Source organism: Strongylocentrotus purpuratus, unplaced genomic scaffold (assembly GCF_000002235.5).
Source record: "Strongylocentrotus purpuratus isolate Spur 01 unplaced genomic scaffold, Spur_5.0 spur5_scaffold_12, whole genome shotgun sequence".
NCBI classification, from domain to species: domain Eukaryota; kingdom Metazoa; phylum Echinodermata; class Echinoidea; order Camarodonta; family Strongylocentrotidae; genus Strongylocentrotus; species Strongylocentrotus purpuratus.
Genome location: NW_022145597.1, coordinates 17,383,443 through 17,406,418, shown reverse-complemented (window position 1 = coordinate 17,406,418; position 22,976 = coordinate 17,383,443). Strand labels below are relative to the sequence as shown.

Below are 22,976 nucleotides of genomic sequence, written 5' to 3'. Positions count from 1 at the left end.
CCTAAGGTCAAGGACGCATTTTGTCACCGTTTATGAAGATATCCTCGTTTATGAGGACGATCCTCATTCTCAGACCAGCGCCCCTACTGACTGATCAACTTCAACATGATTCATTGATTATCTTTCTCTCACACACCGGGCAAGTATCAGAATTACAGAAACGTAGAGCAGCAGAAGTGAGAGCAAGACGCCCTCACACACAGCCTGGCGGAAATCATCGGAATCGATGGATAGCGCCGATAAACCCGACAACAACAACAAATTGATGACAAACAAATTACTCCACAGTGTATTGGCTAAAATTTCATAATTTTACATGACCACTCCTAAGACTGATTAGGACGCCGGCAAAATATTTGTTTAACCCGGAAAATAACAACAAAAAATAATTCTAGACTAGCTACTCTACTTTCTACCACACACTGACTGCAGTGAGTGGGACTAGTATTATTACGAAATTTCTAGCAAGCAGATATTCAAAAGACCTTACACGGCCGTGGGATCTCATCCCGCCAAACTATACTAAGAAATCTCACTTTGAAATATTTCATAAAACAATATTTTTTCACATTAGAAAGATAGCTTACCACCCCAAGATCTAGTTAAGATGAAAAATAGTTGTAAACAAAACGGCATCGAAATTGATCGAAAAAGGCGCTCGTTTGTAAATTACGATTGAAGAATCTCACTGATTGGTTGATTTTTAAGGTACTAGATAAGCGCCATCTCTCGTTTATAAAGAGCGTAGGAATCAAAGGCCGTTGGGGGGGGGGGGGGGGGTTGTAGTGCAATAGAGAAACGAACACAAAAGTATACAAAACAAAAGGAAAGACAATAAATGAAATTTAAAAAAAAGTAAAATAAAAGATTCAAGATTAGATACAAGATTGAAATATATCCTCGCAGCTGAATGGCTAAAACATGAGCATGTTTTTAAGCCCCAAAAAGTTACACTATACAAAATTACAGTAGGCCTATAACGATCGAAGTAGAAAAACAAATATACATACTTTTAAACGCTTATTCTACTCCAAAAAAGCAAGAGAAACAGAGCAAAAGAACTGAATAAAATCGGATAACTAATAAGGAAGTTATTATTTGTTTTGTTAAGTACAACAATTGAACTATGGATCTTTGTATATTCATAATAGTTGTTTTCTATATGAATAGTTAATCAAATTCACATTTTTCATGATTTATTTAACTGAACACATTGTTGTGGTTGTTATTTTACCTGACGAGACCACTGCTCTACCGACTGAGCTATCGCGTGCATCCACACACAAATATATATCACTATCAAAATAACTTGGATGCTAGTGTTATTAGGGGGAATTGGAAATTTGTATTATCGATATAAACAAAATAATTAGTGGATAATGAGGCATTAACGACACAGACTCATGAATAAGTTGCCAATTTGTTTTGTGATTTTCAAAGTTTTTCATGTCATTAAAAATTTTCTTACTCAAACTTTACTCAAACTGTTTTTGATTGGTTTGTCTGGTTTATTGAAAGTAAGCTATTTTTGGAATGGACTTTCCCTTTAAATCCAATTGTTAATATATTTATGTAACTTGATTAAGTTTAATAATCATGTTGAAATATGCAAGGTACATCAGTGGTGGATCCAATGGGGCCGGGGGCCCGGGCCCTCTCCCCTGGCCCCAAAATATAAATATTTTGTTAAAGATGGTAGCGTTAATTTTACCTTTAAAAAAGAAAGAAAAGACGGGCCCCCTCCCCCTGGCCCCCAAAAAGTTATGGCCCCCCCCCCCCTCCCCCCCCCCCCCCCCCCTGTTGAGCAAAACAAAAAATAGTGCTCACTGTGGCATGTATGTCCTATCGGTAAAATTCAAACATTAGCAGTGTCTTAGTATTCCAATTATGCAAGGAAACACGTTTACCTTCTAAGTTCTAGACTTCACTGTCAGACACTATTGAGGGACTGACTGACATCTTTTTTTTCTTTGGTGATAACATACATAACATGAGCTGGAACGTGTACATGAGCATTTGTCTACATTTCTAACCCGGCCGTTACTCGTAATGGCCAAAATTAAACTAATTGAATCTTTGTGCAGCACAAAACGTACGACCTCTCAGTAAAGGGGCCGCCCCCCCCCCCCCTCTCTAGATCCGCCACTGTTGCTATTTAACCGAGCTAATCGCAAGACCTGAACCAATTTCAAGTTTGCAGTCTTATTATCTTTAATCCAGGCCCCATATTTTTCAAAGTGGAGAGGGTCTAAAAAATTGACGACCAGGTGAGAACGTAGCGTAAAACGGTGGAGCATAAGGGCAAAGGCCAGAGGGGGACCATGGGACGGAGCCCCTTGAAGCTCCGGTTTTTAGGCATTTAAAGCCTCTCGACAGTGTCATTGGGAGCCCCGGAATTTGATGGCAAAATTACTTCAATTGTACTAAAAGTAAAAGAGGATGAGATTTAACACAGAAGGATTCTCAATATAAATTTGTATGCAGACTATTGATAAAAGAATACAAAAATTAAGTTTTCTGCATACAACACAAAACCTAAATTTTGTATTCTTTCATCAATATTCAGCTTCAAACACATTTAATTTTAAAATCTTTATGAATAAAGAATTATGTCACATAACATACTCATTCACATTATTATAACATTTATAATAGGTGAAATGTTGTCATCAGTGGGGGTTTTTTTGCGAATTTTGGGGCCCCAAACACTTTAAAGGTGTTTTTTTTTTAATTACGGCCAGTAGGGCATAGATATTTGGATAGTTATTATTTTGTGACACTGGCGGGTCGCTATTATATTTTTGTTAATGACGTAAATCATGGTCTGAAACAATATTTCATTCAAATGAGTCGCTTGCTATGAATTAGAACATTTAACGTTGACCCTATATTTTTTAAGTGAAAAATAAATTTCTGTTTAAAATAAATTAGCGAGTAGGCCTATCGTATCATCTCTTCCTCTCACATATTTTGTAAGTTTGTGGCAGATTTGTTTTGTCTCTCTTTCTTCCTTTCTTTCTATTTCTCCGAATTAACACAATTTACTTTAAAAGTTTAAAAGTGTAGGGGGGGGGGGGGGGGGGGCTCGAGCCCCTAAGCCCCGCCGTTCCGCGACCCGTACATGTAAATAAGTTTCGCAACTTGTTTGCAGTCACAGGTCAGTGACCCCAGTACCTCGCAAGGTTGTGATTATGTAATCAGTTACCTACTTTTGCGCGCCCTGTAGTAATCTGCGTACAATGCGAAATGAATTTAATTTTTATATAAACCATAGTTAGCACTTTTTTATGATTTTGTTGGGCAATGAAAATTATAAAATTAATATACAATCAGTAATATTAATATCTTGACATGAGAAAATTGGTATATATTCTGTTGTAGGTCAAATAAATTCATTAGTAATAAATAATAAAACCTTTAATCACGCTAAAATATAAATTCACCGCGCTGACGAGACGAGACTCGACTTCAGCAGGGGCCGTTTCTCGAAACCAACTCCATGACAGTCATATCTTTGTCGGCGACCTACGGAAATGTCATGAAGCGGATAAACCGTTTCACAAACCCATGACAGACATGATATCGATATATCGCGATACTAGCAGCTCAAGAACATAGTCTTTGTCACGATCCATTTGATTTATCAAGAATAACCCAAAACAAGTTTTGGGGCTAATATTGTTCAAAAAAATATATATACATATAAATTCTCCTAAAATAAATAATAAGTAGTGTCATTATCATGTTTACATCATCAAACGATTTGCATATTTCTGTAAAGATTCTTAAATTGAAGAAAAACCGGCGAGTGTTTTTTTTTCGACAGTCGAATCAAAAGTTAGTTGAAGGATACCGTAATGTGATAGTTTATCAATACGTACTTTTTGTTTATTGTGACGAGGAATTTTAGGCAAAATGTCTTTTTTCAGCCAGTTTTTATTCTAGAGTCTCATAAGTACTCGTTATATAATTGATTTGATATCGAAAATATAATTTGGAAGAAGTAATTAGAGAGGGAATAATAATGTACATAGACCCCAAAGGTATGACGGTATCCTAAGAAAAGACTATGGATCGACTATGGAAAACGGTGTGTAACATTCTTACCTCTCTTATTTATATGTTATAGTTGAATGATTTGGGATTTAATGTTTATATTCAGCTTTTTAAACTTTCTGTATAATTTGTATTCTCACTTTTGTACATTTGCATTTCGCATCCCAGAGAATTACGTACCGAACTCGTCTATATTTTTCTCAAAATGATAGTGAAACTAATCGTCCATTTCGCAGCCCATGGAATGGCAACAAACTGACTTGTGATGGCGCTTTACAGCAATTAAAAAGATATGACTTGTTCGGAGCAGTGACAACTCGCTTGTCGCGGAAGTTGTCGCTCATCTTGGCAAAGACGGCTTCGTGAAACACTTAGCCGACAAGTTGCGTGACAGTGGCGAGATGTCGTTGATCTTGTAGTTATGACGGTTTCGAGAAACGGCCCCCCGATCTCCTCCTGCCCGCGCCGCTCTAGCTCCTGAAACTGTGCCATACGGTACGGGCGTACGTCTACAGCTGTGCCCGAAGCTGCCCGGTCGCTTGGCCTTGTTAACCCGATGAACGTTTGTGCTGTGTGTGATGAAAAGCTAAACTATTTACTTGGTTGAAACTACAACTTTCAAGTTGGACGGTGAGTTCAGGTTCAACATAATTTCGTTGTAAATTTGGTAAAGTGTACAGAGGTTGCCCAAAAGAGTCTAGGCCTAGACCTAGATCTATTTTATTGATCAACAGTTTGAATTTCCACAATCCTAAGGCTAATATGTCAACAATCATGACTGAAGTGAAATTGAAAACAACATCAAATTTCAATGGTGAATGGGTCAAAGACATTGGGCCGTATGCATAAAAAGTAGCAATTGCTTGTGCTAGCCTTTTACTTGAATCCGTATGCATAAGCAGTCCTTCTTTCCCAGGACTGTGAGGAGTTGGAACAACCTGCCATCAGAAACAGTATGTGCCTCATCCGTCAATGCCTTCCGTCAATGCCTGACGGGAGGCAGCAACTAAGTCCGGGAACTTTTTACTTGCACCATGTAAATAGCATTGCACCATACACCTTGCTCTCGTAAGCACACACACACTCATCAGTCTGCAAGAATCTTCAACTGTGAAGGAGGTAGACTTAACCCAAAGAAGAAGAAGAAGAAGAAGCAATTGCTTGATGTCCGCAAGCAATTGCTTAAAAACGTATGCATAAAAGAAAACGAACCTTTTGCTTTTTCTTATAAGCAATTGCTTACGTCATAGCAGCTTGAGCTCTTGCTTAATCGGGACGTTCGCGGTTAAGCATCATGTTTATGCTCGTTAGAGAAAAACCAAAGTTGTACAGGAGTAGAATAAATCATGTTGGCAATTTTTTTCATGATTTGTTTTTCATCCATCCTCTTGCCAATACTGGCCATGATCGTGTTCTTTGCCTGCTGTAGAGCTAGGGTTTTCTTTTCCTTTGCTTGCGGCAGCTGACATTTCTCAATCAATATGGGGAATTCTTTGATGATCTCCACCGAATGGGTACTAAGATCTTGGTCAGTTGTATTAATTTCCTCACCATCTGACGCCATGTTCTCACTTGTAGGCCTATCAGATTTAGCGGAAAATTAGACACACGTCTGCCTTACTTGTAAAATCCCTTCAGTACAGTCACGTGTATTATACATATTTTTCTTGTTAGTACATGTATATGCATGCCATATGTGTATGTGTATTTGGGTGTGCGCTTGTGTGTGCATGTATCGGTGTTTTTTTCTTCATTTTGTTCTGAAATATGTCATCCTGGAATGTTATACTGCCATATCAGGAAAGGCTACCCCACACGCATGACATTTGAATACACTACTTGTATGCGAAACCCGCCTTTGTTCTCCCATGAATGATGTTCGCACCGGCGTGACGTCGCTATTGTTGAGATCGTAAGCAATTGCTTGCTGGAGGCAAGCAAAAGGTTTGAGCACAAGCAAAATGTTATGCATACGGATTTAAGCAATTGCTTGAGCTTGATCTTTTGCTTGACAAGCAATTGCTTGTGCTTGAAGCAATTGCTTGCAAGCAATTGCTACTTTTTATGCATACGGCCCAACGTCACTGCAATGGTGGCCATTCTTTATTCCTATAACGCAGTAGATTTTTTTAATGATTGACTGACTCCTGATAATTATATCTGAGTTCTGTGTGTAATTTGTTGTATGATCAAGCATTAGAATAAAAATGGTTTCAAATTCATATTCATGATCGGTCTAGCAATAGCAGACAGGTAGATCTAGGCCTAGACCGAAAGCTTCAGTCTCTATAAATCGTCGGTTGTTCCACTGAGACTACGTCTGGCTCCACAAGACCTCCGGTTATAGAGACTGAACGATCGCCTATACCATCGTATGTTGAAGATATCACGGCTAGATTTTATCCGTTAGGCCCCTCCCACAAACATGACAAACTTGCCACGGCCGTGTTGTTATGCCCCCAAAATCCCCCAAAATGTCATTTTACCTCGTGTATATCCAATTTTAAATTAGGCCTAGGCTATAATACATTGGTTCCACTTACTAACTTGTTTGAAATAATCCGTTTAATGGTCCCTTTTAAGGAAATTATGGGTCAAAATCGACATCCATGTTGAAAATCTTGCAAGCCGTGTTAAACTCTCGCTGCCGTCAATCTCATCCCTTCTAGTCTACGCCGAAGGCAAAATGATTATGAAGGAAAAACTGAGCGCCATCTACACGTTCGTAATGGCGTTATCACAGTTTTTCCTTCATAATCATAATATGGCCATAAATGGCTATGGTATTAGCAAGGGAATGCGTATAGTCGGCTTCCGTCTCTAAAGAGAGAGCCGACCCTACCCAAATAAGAGGCTTAACAAACGAAAGAGACGGAAAATTCGGTCTAGCAGACAGGTAGTCACTAAAGCGGGTTGGACTGTGCTACTACAACAAGCACTAGATGTAGTCAATTTAGACACTCATCTAGATCTAGAAATTAGAAGAAGAAAACAAATTGAAGACAAATAAAAAAAAATTAAATACTTTTTACAAATAAACGTCATGCAGTTACAAACTTAAACTTTGTCTTCAGGCCTCCGTCAGATTTTTGTAAAATGTCTACCACTGTTTCAGTTCCAGTTTCAGATTTCAGACTTCAGACAAATTGAGCATGCTGAGAAAGGCGGGGGGGGGGGGGGGGGGGGGGGGGGGGGGGGTGTAGGTAGATTTACCTGCATCTGCTCAAATCAGAAATAAGGATGAAGAATATCAAATTTGAACAGAATTCAGGAATTTAAATTATCGTCCTAGACTAACCTAAAGTGAATTTACTTGTTATTTCCTTAATATTCATTCTCAAAGTTCACTTCAGGAGCAGTTCCCTTTCTTTGGCCCTATTGCATCGCCACTGTGCATGCTTCATTCTGTCACACACGTCGGTTTCCTTATTGCCAGTCCATTGACACTACACATAACGTTTGTGTGACGGAATGAAGCATATGCTCGCAGGACTTCGTTGACTCTACACATATCTAATTACAGGTGACAAAGTGATGCACACGCACGGTGCGAGAGCTCACTATCGCCCTTTCTTCCCATAACAAAACGAAAGACAATGGGTTAACCCATGAATATTTTGCATATCCCCCACAATTAAAAGATGGCGTACAATGGAGAACTGATGGCTCGTTTGGGATACGCCCCACCCCAAGCTTCAGGCAGAGAGGGCGGTGCAGCAGTTGACACCACAGATCAAGAACTGAAGAGAATGTCAGAGGAGACTGTACAAGAAGCAGTCAGGTATTGATTGATTGATATTATTTCATTTAATATAACAATTGTTTGCACAATGAAGAACATAGTTGACAAAGTAAGATCAAAGTTATGAAATGAAATAGGAACCTACTGGAAAGCATAGTTTGTTTTTGTAGGTTCCTAAGAATAAATATAATATGAACATTATTTTCCTAAATCATTTTTAAGTGTCTTAATAATCACAGTAAAATAGATATTTAATAACATATTTTCATAAACCATTTTAAAGTATCTAAATAATCAAAATATACAAAAAGAAAAGAATAACAAAACGGGACACAAAGTATTGTATAGGAGATTGAGGTATAGGAAATATGGAGTGAGAGGGTGGGGGGATGGGGGGGAGTGGTGTCGGATAAAAAAAAAAAAAATTAACCAATTAACAAGCAAATAAAATCAAAATCTAAGAAAGAATTTTTTGAATGAGAACATAAAAATAAGTCATGCATCTTTAAATTTAATAACTAAGCAACAGAGATATAAAGAATTCCAAATTGTGAAGAATTATTATTATTTTTTTTATTTTTTAAAAATTATTATTATGTTATTTTTTTAAACTTTTTTTAAATATTATTATTATTATTATTATTATTTTTTTTTTTTAAATATATTTGTTTTGAGGGGGGGGGGGGGGGTCAGACCCTTCTAGTTACCATGGCCCCCAAGTAGCTGTAGTTTAAGTGAAGTGGTTGAAGACTCGGGAGTTTCAACTAGAGTTAAGCTTAGACTAGGTCTAAACAGGATCATCACATTTTTATAGTGAGCCACCTACATGTTTGTGTATTAAAATCACAAGACATGTCATTTTCAATTAAATCTGTACTTGTCTTCTTTAATTCCATACCTTTTTTTGTTATCCCTTAAAATTTATTGTGTGCCTGTAGACTATTTACTTTCCAGTCGATAATGACAGTTGATATTTGCCCGCACAAATCAGTACATACACATGTAGTTGATGTTTTTGCCATTAGGCGGAAAGTGAGTAGTTCCTGGCACCTAGTCAAAAACAACCTACATGTTCATTAATAGTAAGTTGCTCTAGTAACTAGTGCATTTGAAAGATATTGAAAAGTATTTTGATGAGTGCCAACTTGAAGAAGGTCCAACATTTGAATGGCACACAGGAAAGCACTTTGAAGAGCTATTATGTCTTTTGAGCATGATGATTTTTCTAGTGAATGCCTCCAAATAACACAGGAAAAGGACTCAAGTATGTGTATTTTATTGGTTTATAAAGAAGAGCTGAAAAATATTGAATTGTCATTGTTAGCGGATTTGCTCTGTACAATGGAATTAGTTTTTCTTCATGTATGCTTCCATGAAAGAATGCTGTAGTTATGTATGAAGCTATGAGTTTCATCTCAAGGTAGGAAAATGAACCATTTATTTGATTGCAGTTTGATGTTAAATATGTTGAATTGCTGAACTTTGCAGAATGACATTTTATATCAATTTTGAGTAACAAACTAAGATACATGCTGGACTGCCTGTGGCCAAAAAACAACTGTTTGTCAGCACCAACCCATTTACATGTCTGTAGGGCTGCATCAATGTCAGCAGTGGCCAACTATTTAAAAGCACCAAAATAATCTGCAGAGTTCTTGGAAAGTATATGCTTTGCACAACTGATAATTACCTGATTTTTTTTTTCCTGATTTAAAAAAAAAAAAAAAAAAAAAAAAATCTCCTGATTTTACCCCTATTTTCTCGATTTGTTTAAATAGTATAATAATACTAACGGTACTCATTATATACCTCACTTAAGTAATCCAGCCCTCTGATTGGTCGAAATTGCATTCATAAACTTCAACTGTTCCTGTAAAATTCTCGGTAACCATGCATAAAACATTTCACTATTTTTAATAACCATGGTTATTAAAAAAATAGGTCAGCCTCCATGGTTACCCCATAGGTTTACATGTTAAAAAATGGTTTGAGCGATCGAGGATACCGTATGTGTGCGAAGGATTGGTCGGTAATTTCAATACAATTGAATCTCGATCGATCTTACCGACAATTTTATCTTGCATTGTTGACATGAAGACGAAAATAAACTTCCAAAAACAAAAAAACAACATCTGCCGATAGATCTTGATCTAAGTTCGTGCCAATATGCATTGCAAAAGTAAAAGAAGGGTCCGTTTAATGGAGCTTTTGCGAAGCATTCATCACGCCGAAGCCGGTTTCAATCCATTTTAATGTATATATAGTACAAAACTGCCAAGCACGTGAACAGCGCGCGATGGACGAGTGGTGTAAGGCATTGGTGTAAGATTCATCACTCATTGTACGTAAGAGTTCGACTCTCACCTTCGACAAAAAAAAAAAAGTATTTTATTTTTTATTTTTTAGTCTATTTTTTTTCGGCATATAAAAGTATTAATGACTGCTTTAATATTCGAGAAATAGTTGTTTTTATACGCTCTCCTTGAGCGTATAAAAACAACTATTTCTCTCAAAGCAGTCATTAATACTATACTATCACCCCTGCTTTGTTAGTTTGTTCCTTGCAGCATGATAAATTATTTATTTTAATTTAAATCCTTCATCTCTTTTCTTCGAACAGTGCTTTCTTTAAAACTGTGACCTTGTTTATCTCATTTCAGTGAAGAAGTCTTCTCTGGTTACCAAGCAACCACTGTGACACCTGGTGCCATCAAGCATCCTGGAAACATCGTAGAGGCAGCGTCACTCTCAGTAAGTAGATGATGATGATGATGATGGTGGTGGTGGTGATGGTGATGGTCATGGGATGATGATGATGATGATGATGGTGATGGTGGTGATGGTGATGGTGATGGGATGATGATGATGATGATGATGATGATGATGATGATGATGATGATGGTGGTGTTGGTGATGGGATGATGATGATGATGTTTATGGTGGTGTTGATGCCAATTATGATGATGATGATGATGGTGATGGTGATGGTGGTGATGGTGATGGTGATGCTGACGATGATGATGATGATGATGATGATGGTGATGGTGATGGTGATGGTGATGGTGATGGTGATGGTGATGGTGATGGTGATGGTTTTTTATTTTTTTATTTTTTTAATATTTTGTTTTACTAACAAGTGTATTCAGTCATTTAAGGATTTATAGAGTATATACTTGATACTCAGTTAATAATTTTTTTGATGAGAGAAATAGAATCAGAAAGTGCAAATTGGATAGGGCTCCTGATACTCCTTTGTTTTTCAAGATGAATAATGAAAGGCAACTTATCTCAGAAAAGAGTTGATATTTTGTTTTGAAGACAGCAGATATTTTTCTTTCCCTGATATTCATATATTAGAGTGTAGTAACGGTAATAGTTATTGTTTAATTTTGTATTTATTTGTATAGGCGGTACCTCTTCCAGAAGCCACATACAAGCTTGCCTCATCAATACCAAATAGTATCATAAAGGGCGGCAAACTCAGCAATCTACAACTTGAAGGAATTCAATATGCAGTGAGTTTGTGTATTTCATTTGATTTTCCAACATATTGCCCAACTGGCAGTAGTTCTGACAATTTTTTGTTTTATGTCTCTGCAAATTTAGTAAAGTGCATTATGGACCTCTATGTAATGTACACAAAATTGCAGTTGATAGCCTGGGTTGTGTGATCTGTATACATTGTTAAAGCTCATATAAAATTTTAATGTGCTGGAACCTCAGCAAGGAAGCACAAGTGGATTGTAGCTTTCTTGCAAGAGGGTCATTTCAGTGAAACCATTGAAAAGATGGTTCTGTGATACTTCTTCATTTTTCAGGGAAAAATGTTTTTAATGAGTGGAAGGGGAGGTGATCATTGGGAATTTAGAATTTTTGATTATTATACTATTTAAACAAATTATTTTGAAGAGGGGGGGGGGGGTTAATTTAATTTTGTCTCATCTCCATTATTTCACTTGTAATACTTGTACTAAACTAAAGAGGTGTTGTGGTCCAGTGGATAAGTCTCCGGACTGTGAACCACAAGGTTCAGGGTTTGAATCCCTGTCGCATCACTAACGTCCTTGGCCAAGACATTAATCTGCAGTTGTCACACTCCGCCCAAGTGAGGTAAATGGTTACCTGGCTTGAATTGATTCCTTGAAATGCTCGAGCGCTGTAATGGCAGCCATGCTAAAGCCAGGCGGGGTAACTATATTGGAGCATCAGGAATGGCAATGTCATATGCCAGACATGAGTGCTATACAGTGCGTCCCAGAAAAAACGAAACCGAGAATTATCAATGTTTTATCATATACCATCCGCCAAATTACTTTTTGGTTTCCTCTCTTCAAATTCATTTTAATCACTCATGCGTGATATATGCATCATATGAGTTCCATCAAATGGAAGAGGAGGATCTAATCTTTCCAAATATGTGTCATTTATTATTTATAAATGTGACTAAGTTATGATAAAGCACCGATAATTCTGAGTTTCATTTTTTCTGGGACGCACTGTAGAAGACTCCACTTATATTATTATTAAAGAAGAAAAAATAAGCTTGTGTTGACCCATCATTTACATGGTAATATTTTATTTTACAGTGTCAGCGACACCAGAAGATATTGGCCAATGGTTGCCGGGCGGGGTTCTTTATGGGTGATGCCGCCGGAGTTGGTAAAGGGCGACAGGTAAAATTAAAAAAACTTTGAATTAAGATTTTTATTTACACCATGCGTTATTAAAGGAATGGCATTCAATAAACATTCTATTGAACAGAACTACTTTGTATTTTAGTCGGTCAGTAAGTAGATCCCACATTTGTCACATCATTCTTTGCTCAAGGCTTTGTTTGGGAAATAATACATGGACATGAAAAGGCTTCGCTTGCAGTTAGGTTTTACATCAGGTTACAGGTTAGGGTTAGGGTTAGTGTTAAAATCAGGTTTGGTGCTAAGGCAACAATTCAAGCAGGGTATAATAACAAACTAAAAACAAATTTTTAGTGAAATAATTTACTGATTAATTCTTTAAAGATTAATTTTGAGGTATTGTGATCATTTCGAACCATAGGGCCTATGTTCTTTGCATTTGCGAAATGGACTTAATAAAACAAGGCACATTAAAAAATGAAAGATATAATCTTCTTTTGACACAAAGAATGTGAACTATTTTGCTTTGTAAACCATATTTTTTCCCCACATTCTAGCAAAGATATGATATGCAAAATTTTGCAAAAGGAAATGATGTTAAATTAAAAAGGATTGAGGATTGACATGTGCACCTTTAAAGCCACCTGTACTACTTGTAGCTACTTGCTTCCTCTTTATAGAAAACAATGCCTAATCGGTGACCATTGGTCCCCCATGATCCTCTTTTTCTTATGTTAATTGGAGCTGAGTTGATGAGATAACCACCTGTCCAGTGACCTTGCAGGGTGGTCTAATCCCTCCTATCAACTAGTACAGATAAGCTTAAATTCACCACATAGTGTATGCCAACTTAAAAATGATGAATCACAATGGTTATGCTTAATAAACTCTGCAAGATTCTGTACCTTCCAGAAAGACCTGATATGCAAAATAACAAAATAAGACTGTGCTCAAAATGTTTTAATAATACGAGCATCTATCAATGCAATGCATAATGTATAGCAACATGAAAATTGTGAATAATGATGAATTTGTTTGTCTCCAGATTTCGGGAATTATTCTTGATAACTATGTACGAGGGAGAAGGAAGCACATTTGGTTCAGTATATCATCTGATTTGAAAGTGGATGCTCAAAGGTAAGAAACCTGTATCTTGAAGGGATTGGGTATCTTTGCCTCAGATTCTAAACAAAATCCTGGATTTAGCTCATGCTCAGTGCAATCATAATTATAAACCTTTAGGTCAGTCAGGAATCCTATGATTTTTGAAAGCTGATTGCCTGTCTGATTATCAAGATATTTATGATTGGAATTAAAAATCTCAAAGACCATTTGCCAAACAGTTTTGAACAACACTACAGTCTATTGGGGAGAACGAGTATGGTAAAACCGGTCACTCAAAGATTTTTAATTTTATGAAGCACTTCATAATCATTTTAAAGCACAATTCTTTTAGGGCTTCAACATTACACCATAGCACAGACACTGATGACACGTAGGTCCATGCATCTCAGATTTGTAAAACTGGAAACATTGTTTAATAAACAATGCCTTTAAAGTCTATCAATCACCAAAACATGATGTGCTCTTTATGTATATTAAGGGGACTTCCATGTTGCATACACTCAATTGAATTTATGAGCTTCAAATATTATCTCTACAAAGAGATAAAGCAGTTTGAACCGTTAAAACCACTTCTAGAGTAGACAAGTTGACTCCGCATTCGTGTTCCCAAAATCTCTGGTAAAGGGGGTACTTTTCACGCAACAAAGTCCGGCCCATATTGACTTTACACACCAGGGATAGAGGGGTGCTTTCAAAGAAGGGGATCACGAGTGCCCTAAATAAACTGAGGGGGAGGGGGTGGCCGGGGTTGATACACACATATGTGACCCGGCACCACAAAACCAACAAAAAGTCACAAAAAATTATTTTCCTGATTTCATCTGATTATGAAAGAAGAAGTTCTCCTCATTAAAATGGTATATTACTTGTCCAAATTGAAGCTTCCTAACCCTTTCAATTTAGTGAATGAAAAGAGCTGGTGAGGGAGGTTACTGGTATTAAATTGTGAGAAAGAGAGCTTTAAAGTTTGGGGCTATTCAAGCATGCGGAGCAAGCAAACCACAGGGAAATCAATAGAAGGGTGAATCAAAAGGCCATAGCAACCACTATGAAGAGATTTTCAGATTAGGCTGAAATTTGACCTGATGGTCAAACATAGTCTGTTCATTATGTTTCTGAGGGTTCAATGTGTGGACTTAAGTCTTTCGAAAGTTATTATGTTGTAAATGTATAGAGTTGTAATTGGACAGATTAAGTGAACTGCAACATAGTGCCGAGACACCTGCACTAGACAATGCCTATTCATGGTGGACCCGGAGTCTTTTTGTTCCCCCTTACATAACACTGCTTGTCACCTATCTTGTTTTGTATACATCTGGGCAATTATTTGTAACCACATTATGAACTTGCTTTATACTTAATTCCCATACTGTTTTCTTTCTCACAGGAGGTTCAAAGTATTTTTACTATGACTTGCTCTTTCATTTCCAGTAGCCATCCTGATGATAATTAATGGAAGCAATTCATAAATACCAGCCAGAAAGTGGTATAAAAATAAAGAAAGGCAGGAGACACACAGTAAAGACACCAACATAGAATAACGAAAAATAGAAAGAATGAGAGAGAGAGACAGAGAGGGAAAAGAAGGGGGAGAATTATGATAGCTGTAAGCAAAATGATGATATCAAGAGTGTGAATGTGTGTTTACAATAAGAACTTGATTTCAAAACTCTACTGGGAGAATAAATTTGGAAGCACAGAAATGAAAACAAAATTATTTAGGGAATGTCACAACTCTTTCTCATCCTGTATCACAAGTTTAAAAATGCAACAACTCTCTCTCATCCTTTATCACAAGTTTGAAAATGCAACAACTCTTTCTCATCCTTTATCACAAGTTTGAAAATGCAACAACTCTTTCTCATCCTTTATCACAAGTTTAAAATGCAACAACTCTTTCTCATCCTTTATCACAAGTTTAAAAATGCAACAACTCTTTCTCATCCTTTATCACAAGTTTAAAAATGTAACAACTCTTTCTCATCCTTTATCACAAGTTTGAAAATGCAACAACTCTTTCTCATCCTTTATCACAAGTTTGAAAATGCAACAACTCTTTCTCATCCTGTATCACAAGTTTAAGAATGCAACAACTCTTTCTCATCCTTTATCACAAGTTTGAAAATGCAACAACTCTTTCTCATCCTGTATCACAAGTTTAAAATGCAACAACTCTTTCTCATCCTTTATCACAAGTTTAAAATGCAACAACTCTTTCTCATCCTTTATCACAAGTTTAAAAATGCAACAACTCTTTCTCATCCTGTATCACAAGTTTAAAATGCAACAACTCTTTCTCATCCTTTATCACAAGTTTGAAAATGCAACAACTCAAGCTACTCGAAGTCGTTAACGGAGAATATAAGACGAACGCAAATCTGGAACTCGGATGTGAAAGCGGATACAAACAAAATGGCGCGCCGCACTGATTGCTATAACGGACCAATCACAGCCCGCGTAGCACGACCCGTTAGCAACGACCGACCATTTCCGGACTACGATAATTTCGCTCGGGAAAAGTGATCAAATTTTGGAAGAGACCGAAGGCTGTGCGAAAAAAAGTGGTCTAGAAAAACCGTTTAAAACACATCTTCTACTAGGTATCACAGCTAAAGTTTGAAAGTATCTACATTTCATTTCCCTTGCCAATTTCATTTTAGAGCACATGGAAAGAGGAGTTTTGATACCTCATTTGTCAAATTTGAATAAGTACTTTTGAAAATACGGCCACTTACATAAGAGACGAAATGGTCAAATTTTGCGTAATTAGGCTATTACTGACAATTAGCCATTTTCAAGGTGACATAATTTTGTAATTAATTGATGAATCACCTTTCTTTTCAAGAAATCTGTTCTCTGTATGGATTTCTACATGCCTAATTTTTTCCAGGTTCTTTAGACAAATATTTTTTTTTGTGGAATTTTTCAAATAATTAAATAAAGCCCATTTTGATGCGTGTGACAAAATTATTTTTGCGTCGCCAGAACAAGTTTTCATGGGTTTTGAAACATGGCTAGATTTAAGAGTGTTTATGAAGTGGGGCTGAATTTCGGCATATCTGGGGTATGTATATAGCTTAATCATTTCTGTAAGTTTGGACCATCAAATCCATTTAAATTAATTTTAAATGGCATTTGAAAAAGGCTCTAAACTCTTAAAACTTCATATTTTAAAGCACCCTTAAGCTTTTTTGTGTGTTTTCAAGTCTGCCTAAATTGAAAACCGTTAATGGTAGGGGAATGAATTTGGCACATCAAATAGAAAGTATGGCAGTGGCGGATCCAGGGGGGGGGGGGGGCTGATTTTAACATATTTTTTGGCCCCCCTCCCCCGGCCAAAAAATATGTTAAAATCAGCCCTAAATTCCCCCAAAATGTACTGAAAAACAGGGACGTGCCCCCCCCCCCCCCCAACGGAGAAAATTAAAAAATGTCTTGACCCCCCCCCCCCAAAAAAAAGTGCCCTCTTATCCCCCCCCCCCCCCCCCCCCCCCCCCCCCCCCCCCCCCCGGCTTATTCAGCGGTTGGCTGAGTCGTTACGATTTTTTTAGACCAAAAAAAAATTTAAAATGTCCTCTTAATTTGAATGTTTCTGTCGATGACAGTTGACGTAATTTTAGAGGGAGCTTATTCCACAGTTTTGGACCCATGGCTGTGAAAGCCCGTTCACCCCAAGCATGTTTTATTCTGGGTGTATTAAGTAATAGTGTGTCTGATGAGGAGCGAAGACTTCGTGTGGGGTTGTATTTGAAACAGAGTTGCTCAGGTATGCAGGGGAAGAAAGAGAGTAAACTGAATGATGTACAAGTAACATAATTTTAAAAATAATCCTTTTTTCAACTGGCAACCAATGGAGAGAACGGAGAATTGGTGATATGGAATCAGATTTCTTAGTGAATGTTAATAGGCGGGCTGCAGAATTTTGAAGTCGTTGCAGTTTTGTGACATCTTTTTTGGAAGGTTACAGAACAATGAATTTGCAAAATCTAAACGAGAAGAAATTAAAGCATGAATTAAGATCTCAGCCGCAGGTTTAGATACATGTAAACACTTTCTTATGAAACTTAGATTACGTAATTGGTACCTTACACTCTGTTGAACATGTGTTATGTTATTCCAATATGGAGATGACACGATTGATAGTCAACCTTCCCTAACATGTGCTTGGAACCTAATAATAAAAACACAGATTTATCATCATTCAGCTTAAGGCCATTAGATACTAACCAGGATTTCAGTTCTTCTAGACATTTTTCAAGTTTTGAAACGGCTGAGGACAGTGAAGACATTGTAGGTTTAAAAGAAAGATAAATTTGGATGTCATCTGCGTAGCAATGGTAACTAATACAATGTTTGTGAAATATCTTGCTGATTGGTTGCATATAAAGAGAAAAGAGCAGTGGTCCTCCTACCGAACCTTGGGGTACACCATACTTCATAGTAGTTTTACTAGAGGTAGAGTTATCAATTTTTACATACTGAGATCGTTCAGAGAGATATGATATAAACCAATTAAGGACGGTACCCTTGATACCTAATGATTTCAGCCTTCGAGTCAGGATAGAGTAATCTACTGTATCGAAAGCTGAGCTCATATCTAACATAACAAGAGCAGTAATATTACCGCAATCCAGTTCTCTAAAAATAGTATCAGTTAAGTTGACAAGTAATGTTTCCACACTATGACCAGGCCTGTAGGCAGATTGACATGGGTCAAACAATTCATTATCTCGCAAATATGCAGTCAGTTGTGAGAAAACAACCCGTTCCAGCATTTTACTCAAAAAAGATAAGTTTGAGATTGGGCGGTAATTCTTGAGACACTCCTGATCTAAGCCCGATTTTTTCAAGGTTGGATGGATGACAGCTGTCTTACAAACCTGTGGGACAATACTTGAACTAAGGCTAGCATTAATAATGCTTGTGATGACAGGTGCCAAGACTGTGCTGCACTTCTTAACCAAATCTGTCGGGATTGGATCAAGCTCACATGATTTATTTGGTGAGTTCTTGATAAATGTTTCTATCTCACTGATAGTGACCGACCGAAACTCACTCAACTCTGATTCGACTTCACAAACAGTGTCATCTAGCTGTACAACATGCGTTTGGAAGCATTGTCGGATTGTTAGAATTTTATTTACAAAATATTGATTAAAACAATTGGCAAGCTTCAACCGATCACCATGAGTGAGATGTTCTGGTAAAGGAGATGGTTGTTTTCTATGTAGTAAATTATTAGCAACTTTATACAGTTTCTTTGTGTCTTTCCCACAATCCTCAACTTTTTTTGAGTGATAGAGTGACTGAGCAATCTTAATCAAGGCTTTTACATGTTGTTTTGGGTACGATACATCTGCTTGTGAATCTCCAATTTGGTGGACCTTGATCTTCTTTCTAATTGTCTACGAAGCAGTTTTGCTTGAGCTATTTCTTGGTTATACCATTCAGTATTCGGGTGAATTGTAACACGGAGCTGCTTCTCAGGTGCCAACGTATCAAGTGCAGATGTGAGTAAGGTATTATACAAATTAACTTCTTCATCTACACTATTTGCATGAGAACCGGTTGATATAAGAGACTTTACATGAGTGTCATCTAAAAACTGTTTTGGGTCTACAGATTTCAAGTTCCGTGTTGTAACAAGCTTTTTCTTAGTAGATCGTTTAGGAATGGTCAATTCGCACATTACCGCTGCGTGATCAGATATACCTTCCTTAACACCAATATTAATAAGTTGTACAGTATTATCTTTATGGGTTATGAGCAAATCTAATACATAACCACGATTATGGGTTGGCTCATCTATATGTTGAGCCAGATTATAGGCCGATAATAGATCGGAGAAGGACTTCGAACTTGTAGTTGATGAGTCCATGGGTATGTTGAAATCCCCTGTGATAAGCAAGTCGGAGGAGCATAACAGCTGCCCATCTAGAACATTGGAGAACTCATCCAAGAAAGTCTTTAGCTGTGCTAGACTTGGTGGACGATAAACGACAATCAAATGTAACATTTTGTGTTTATGGTTCATGGTCATCTGGATCATTTCAAATGATGTTATATTTGGGGAGTCCAGGATTCTGACATCAAGTTGACTTTTGAACAGCACCGCTACTCCCCCTCCTCGTCTGCCAGTTCTGGGTATGTGCTTGAAAGTGAAGCCACGTGGTGTCAGCTGGCCTATCGGAGCAGCATCGTCGGGTGATAGCCAGGTTTCGCAAATAGCAACAATGTCCAGGTCATGTTCGAGAACGTAATCGGCGAGATCAGCGGTTTTATTCCTCACTGATCTCGCATTCAACATGGCAAATTTTATGTTCGAACTCGAAAAGTTAGTGTTCAAATTAGTGTTCAAGTTAGTGTTGTTGGTTGACAGTTTCTCAGCTTTCTCTCTCTGCTCTCTACCTGATCTTTTTCCTCTGTGTGTCTTCTTTACTCTATTGATATGTAGAGATGTGATTTGTTGCCATGTCACTTCATTGATGCGAAGATTCTTATTAAAAGGCGTCGTTGAGTGGACGTTGTAAGGATTAAGCTGTAAGAGGTTTGGAATACTATACATATATTTTGTATTATTATCACTACAAATAGCATGTTTCTTATCAATAGCATGTTTCTTATCTGCTGACATATTGGGTGACGGACCTGGATTAACTTCAATATCGCCACTGATAAGAAGTGGGATGTGAAAAGTAGGACTAGCATTCTTATAATACAAGATACATGCCTTTGAGTAGCCTTTTACTCTAACAGATGTGTTCTTACAATTCTCTATACATGGTAATGCACTACCAGTACTAGTACATGTAGTTGTACAGAAGTGATTTGTAGATGGAAGAAGAGTCAGCATTAGACTCAGTATGGGCGGTGCACGGCCGCCGAGCTATCACCGAGTGTGTGTGTGTGTGTCGTTGGGTTTTCATACAGACGTGCATCAATCAGATATGATTACTGAAAAGACACTGCCTGAATTTAATTGGAATTTAATAATTATTATCCAAAGATCAGAAAAGCCGTCATTACAGTTTTTTGATGTAGATTGAAACACACAAAATATTTTTTTTCTGACAAAATTTGATTAAATTTTCACTCTATAAATTGACAAAGATTACACAAGTTTGTTCTTGAATTTCTTAAAAAGTCACTTTGAAATTCAAAGTTCACTCGCATGACGTGTGAGAAAAATTGCGAGTGGAAAAACACAAATATGTATTATTGGTCTTGTGATCGCTTTAAAATCTGTTTAGGTTACGATAGCATAATAATTCCGTCGAAATATATATGTATTTACTAATTTGTTCTCCAAATGCTGCAAATCCTGCCTCAGTTTCGATATTTGAAGCCTCAGATTCATGCTCCGTTTCGGATCTTGATGGGACGGCAAGCGGCGGGTGCGGTGATGCGACACGTGGCCGCCACGTTCCCCGTCGGGTCCGCGTGCGAAGCTGGGGGCTTGCTCGCTGTAGTCACTCTCGCTCAGTGCATATTATACACAGAGTACAGCTGTACTAACCGGATTCGCGCTCTAGCGCCATCTAGCGGTCATTCTTAATATTTACATGATCGTCTTCTCCAGTAAATTCTCTTTCTTCTCGTATCAAATTGAATTAAAAGTATGTTTTCTGATATAGAAAAATTGTTTCAAACTTTTCACTCTGATTTTTCACGATCTTTTTGAAACATACCCCCATCAGTTTTTATATGAAAATAAAGCTTAAGATGTGCTCTTTCCAACCAGTGGATTTTTAAAACTCAAAGACGAATGGCGTTCAAGCGAATTGAGCTAAAACTAGGGATACAAATCGGCCGTCAAAAAAAATGGCGACAAACGAAGTGAGACCGTACGAATTAGAGGGTAAATCTCAAGCAACTGTGTCGTAAGTAATTAATGGATTTTGATGAAAATGACATGACATGAAAGACAGAATCCTGAGCTTTCGAGAGACATATAATTTTATAATATTTATTTTTCCCATGATATGAAAATCTTCCTTCACAAAGAGAGAATTTGCGTGGTTGAGCTCTGTGTGTCCCCACTCAACGCAGCTCTTCTGTGATACCTACTTCTACTATGTTTTAGACTTCCAAATTTTGATACTAGGTACAGAAAAGACCACTCTTTCAGAAAATGCAAAAAAACAAAAATCTATTTTTTTCACCTAAATTGACATTTTAGCTGATTACGGAGAATCGCTGGTTGCGACTTTTTGTTGGTTTTGTGGTGCCGGGTCACATATGGTCTTTCAGTACACAGTGTTTTACATTATCCCTTATTTTCTTTCAAACTCCTTTAACAAGCAAAGTATTTTAAAGTTTACTTTAAATATTCTAGCTATACCCAAATTATACTTTCATGTGACTGATAATCTGGTAAACAAATTCAAATCATAATTTTTAGAAAAAAGATATTTGAGCTTGCTAAGTTATTCATGAACTACTGTGTTTCTTCACCCAGAGACGTCAATGATCTTGGATGTCATATCAAAATCATAGAGGGGTGTCAGCATCTGGATAGGGAAACAAGGTAAGGAACACAAGAAGTGGATGCTACACTGTAGGTATCTTGCAGACTTTTAATACGTGTGTATGTCACAACTCTACAAACATTTTGTGTATGCAGTTATTTGATGTCGTCCTGTGGTGGAGTTTGTGCAACACATGCTCTTGTTCATACCCCTTGTAAATTTGATGTTTTTTGTGTATTTCGTAACTCAAACATGAAAGATTTGGCCTTTGTTGAATATGAGCTTTAATATGTTACATTCTCAAGATACATAAATTACCACCTTAATACACAAATCAGATTTTTCACATACTTACAAATTTACAAAACTTGGTAAGGGTATGAATAAATTAGTTTTTATCTATAATAACTGTATGTATATTCATATTAACATGTTTTTATGCCATAAGTTTTCTTAAAAGGTTAATTTCTGTAGGTTAATTATGTTGAGCACTTAGAAAAAATGTAAATGTAACTTAAGTGCTCTGTACCGGTAGATTCTTTATCTTCTTGCTTGATATCCAAGATTTTAAAAAAGTTTTTAACTTAAAGCCTGGACAAAAATTATGTGTAACACTAACCCTTGATCTACAACCTAATCTAAAACAAAATCCTAATTGTAATCCCTTCCCTATATCTTCTTTGGAATTAAATAATTTATTAATATTACATCGTTTGTATTTTTCTCTTGTTAATAGGGCTTTTGGTCTGTCTGCCAGTATGAAGGAGGGTGTCGTATTCAGCACGTATGCAACTCTTGTATCATCAGTGCAAAAAGGTGGTAAGTATTTCTTTTCTGCAGCATTTAATGACGCTCTTTACGTACATGTTCAAGAGATGCCAACCAGTACGATTAATCGTATTTAGTACGATAATAAGAGTGAAATACGATCTTATAATCTTGAAACACGAT

General features: G+C 37.1%; 2 protein-coding genes across 9 annotated transcripts in view; one reads left to right on the top strand and one right to left on the bottom strand.

Annotated features, from left to right (window-relative positions):
- LOC592992 (structural maintenance of chromosomes protein 4) overlaps positions 1-690 on the bottom strand; it is a 34,664-nt gene extending 33,974 nt beyond the window's left edge. For all 5 annotated transcript variants that reach the window (XR_004063544.1, XM_030981959.1, XM_030981963.1 and 2 more), the window contains exon 1: positions 588-690. The gene's annotated coding sequence lies outside the window, so the exon portion shown is untranslated. The remainder of the gene's footprint in view (positions 1-587) is intronic.
- A 3,817-nt stretch (positions 691-4,507) lies between these two features.
- LOC591290 (protein FORGETTER 1) overlaps positions 4,508-22,976 on the top strand; it is a 45,120-nt gene continuing 26,651 nt past the window's right edge. For 3 of the 4 annotated variants that reach the window (XR_004063543.1, XM_030981956.1, XM_030981957.1), the window contains exons 1-8: positions 4,508-4,686; positions 7,698-7,837; positions 10,459-10,549; positions 11,206-11,313; positions 12,385-12,471; positions 13,478-13,569; positions 22,016-22,084; positions 22,762-22,844. Coding sequence is in view for 3 of the 4 variants with exons in the window: in XM_030981956.1 (XP_030837816.1) it covers positions 7,698-7,837; positions 10,459-10,549; positions 11,206-11,313; positions 12,385-12,471; positions 13,478-13,569; positions 22,016-22,084; positions 22,762-22,844 (670 nt within the window). In the remaining variant the exon portion in view is untranslated. The remainder of the gene's footprint in view (positions 4,687-7,697; positions 7,838-10,458; positions 10,550-11,205; positions 11,314-12,384; positions 12,472-13,477; positions 13,570-22,015; positions 22,085-22,761; positions 22,845-22,976) is intronic. The other variant, XM_030981958.1, reaches the window with a different exon arrangement.